The sequence below is a fragment of the Vicia villosa genome, unplaced genomic scaffold, assembly GCF_029867415.1.
Source record: "Vicia villosa cultivar HV-30 ecotype Madison, WI unplaced genomic scaffold, Vvil1.0 ctg.003878F_1_1, whole genome shotgun sequence".
Classification (NCBI taxonomy): Eukaryota; Viridiplantae; Streptophyta; class Magnoliopsida; order Fabales; family Fabaceae; genus Vicia; species Vicia villosa.
In genome coordinates this window covers 71817-74560 of record NW_026706326.1, presented here as the reverse complement: position 1 = coordinate 74560, position 2744 = coordinate 71817, and the positions used below count along the sequence as shown (strand labels likewise).

Genomic DNA, 2744 nt, shown 5'->3' with positions numbered 1-2744 from the left:
TTTCTATTCCATCGTGTGTATAAAATTTATATAAAATAAAAAAAGTAATTAATGTATTTAATTAAATTAATAATAAAAGGAGTAATTATGTAATCATAAAAAAAAAAATGATAAATGAAATATTAAATTAAATTTATTGAATGGTTTTTAATTGAGGGTATATTTGTACTTTTAAAATTTATTAACACTTCTCTCTTCTCTATTTCTCTCGTCTTTCTCTTATACCAAACAATATGTCAAATCTATTCTATTTCTTATATCTTTCTCTCTTCTCTCACTCTCTCTTTTCTTGTTCTCTCTTCTTACTTTCTCTTTACTACCAAACACACCCTAGTTACAAGTCTTCTAAGGTTATATGGCGTGTCAAGAAGTGATCTCTGGCTGGCTATTGACATTGTGTGTGCTGCCTAATTTATAATCTGAGCAAACCAACCTTATATAAATTGGATGTCATCATATTGGTGACCTGAACCTTATAATATGACTAAAATATATATTCAGTGACATGGTGCACATTCTTATAGGTGAAATAATAATATATGTTTCACTCATTTTAGTTTTTGGTTTGTTTTTTATTATAGTTGCAAAGGATTTAATTTTTGTCACAAAATATTCCATATCTATCTGATATTGATATTGATTCAAGCTTGTTTAAGGCCAAGGATTTCATAAAAAACAAAATGTGATTCAAACGTTGCAGCAGAATGAAGAAACCAATTAATAAATGATACACAAAACAAAATTGAGAATAGTAGAGTAAACAGTAAGAGAAATTTGTGCAATGACAAAAGTGACCGATCTTACTAACAAATAAATAAAAATAACATAGCAATTTTTCAAGTCGTATGTTCCATACACCATAAACTAAGAGTAACTCAAGAAATCACGACTAGTAATCAAAATAAGCATAAAATAAAGGGTTAATAGTCATTCACCCCCTGGTTTTTACACGCTTAGGGGGGTGCCCGAAAATTATACGGGTAATCCAAAACTTTTTTTTTAAAGGGGAAAAAATCAAAACTCACCTATATGACGGAGGGGTGAATGACTATTAACCCTAAAATAAATAACAAGATCATTGTTGACCTTTAGGTAGCATTTGAGTTCTCTAAATACAGCCACATAGCACAACTTTTATAAAGGATATATCAAGCTCTCAACATAGACTTCTTGTGCCACCATCTTACAATGGATGTTGTTTTGAAATTTAGGATTCTTAAATATATTATTTATGGAATCATAAACCACCAAATTAAATCCCTCCCACTCCTTGAAAAACTCCATCAAGACTTGGCCATCCTCTGAAATATATAATACATTGGTATAACCAAAAACACGCGGTAGTTTCATGTGAGGAACACTTAACAATTTAATCCAAGAATTTTCATTACCATATTCTTTCATAATCCGAACATCACAAAACTTGTCCCTAGAAGAGAGGAGAGACAAACAACCCCTTAATATTCCTAAGATACTCGAATAAGAAATTGGGAATCGCACATCGAAGACAGGCAGTGAATGCTTTTGATAAGACTCTTTCTCTAAATTTAGAGAAACAATTAAAGCCCCTTTACAAGCTAAATCATATGTCAACCAATTAACAGAGTCATTCACAAATATTCCCGGTCTAGACTTAGGAGTGAGGTCAGAACCTGGGAAGTCCGAAATCCTTCTCCAATAATGAGTACCTAAAGTATGAACATTGACTTCTATTTTTCTACTATTGTGATTAACAGCAATAACCTTATAACTATTAGTGAAACGATCATACGCTAAGGTATATGAGGTAAATATTTGGAGTGGAAATTTCAAAAGAGGCAATTTTTTGAATTTTCCAATGAAAGGGTTACACACCAGTGCCGAAGAATCAACTATCTTATAACATAGGATGCCGTCACAAGTGGAAGCTCTATTATCATATCTTATTTTGTTAAGAATACTTCTCTTAGAAAAGCCGAATTGTTTGACACTAGTAGTAGAAGTAGTGGATGTGGAGGTGAAGATAGAGGAAATTGGGCAATGTGAAAGAAGCAACTGACGTGAAGATAGGATGAGGTGGTGGCTGGAGGTTGACAAGCGGAGTTGCTTCTTGGCAAATTCAAAATCTCGAAAGATAAGAGAATTCCATGATTTACAGACGCAGCGGAGTTGAAGGAGGTGTTTGACGGAGAGTCTACACAGTATTTCAACCACCAGATCGAACGGAAGAGCATTGCTGAGATGCAGTGATGCTAGGGTTAGTTGAGGTTGTTTCCTTCTTCTGGCCATCACTTTTGCTACCAGTAGTTGTTTCAAAATCCTAATGAGAAGGTTAGGGTTAGTGAGTTTCAGGTTAAACTTTTACATTATTTATGCAGTGAAGTTAGTTAGGGTTAGTGAGTTTCAAGTTAAACTTTTTTTATACCATTTACGATTCCTTATCAATCAAGTAACCTAACTATTTTTAAATTTAAAATTAAAACGGTGGTTATGTTTTTATTCAGGTTAAACTTTCACATTTATCTTAACAAACTACACATATTTAATATTATGTATATTGAATATTTAATATCAGTCCACTCAAACATTAATAATTTTTCATTTAACATCAATACTTATATCCATTTACGTATTACTGTTTTTCTTTATCTACCAAATATTTTTTTAATTAAATAATAATTTTATTTTTTAGCATTATTTATTTTAATAAATTCAATTCTTTAATTTTTTTTTAAGATAATTTGTTTAATTTTATATGCTTGCGT

At 31.2% G+C, this 2744-nt stretch overlaps 1 protein-coding gene across 1 annotated transcript; it reads right to left on the bottom strand.

Annotated features, from left to right (window-relative positions):
- Positions 1-1134: 1134 nt before the first annotated feature.
- Positions 1135-2268, bottom strand: LOC131641609 (F-box/kelch-repeat protein At3g23880-like). The gene has a single exon (XM_058911915.1). The coding sequence runs from the start codon at positions 2266-2268 to the stop codon at positions 1135-1137; it is 1134 nt and encodes a 377-aa protein (XP_058767898.1).
- Positions 2269-2744: the final 476 nt, after the last annotated feature.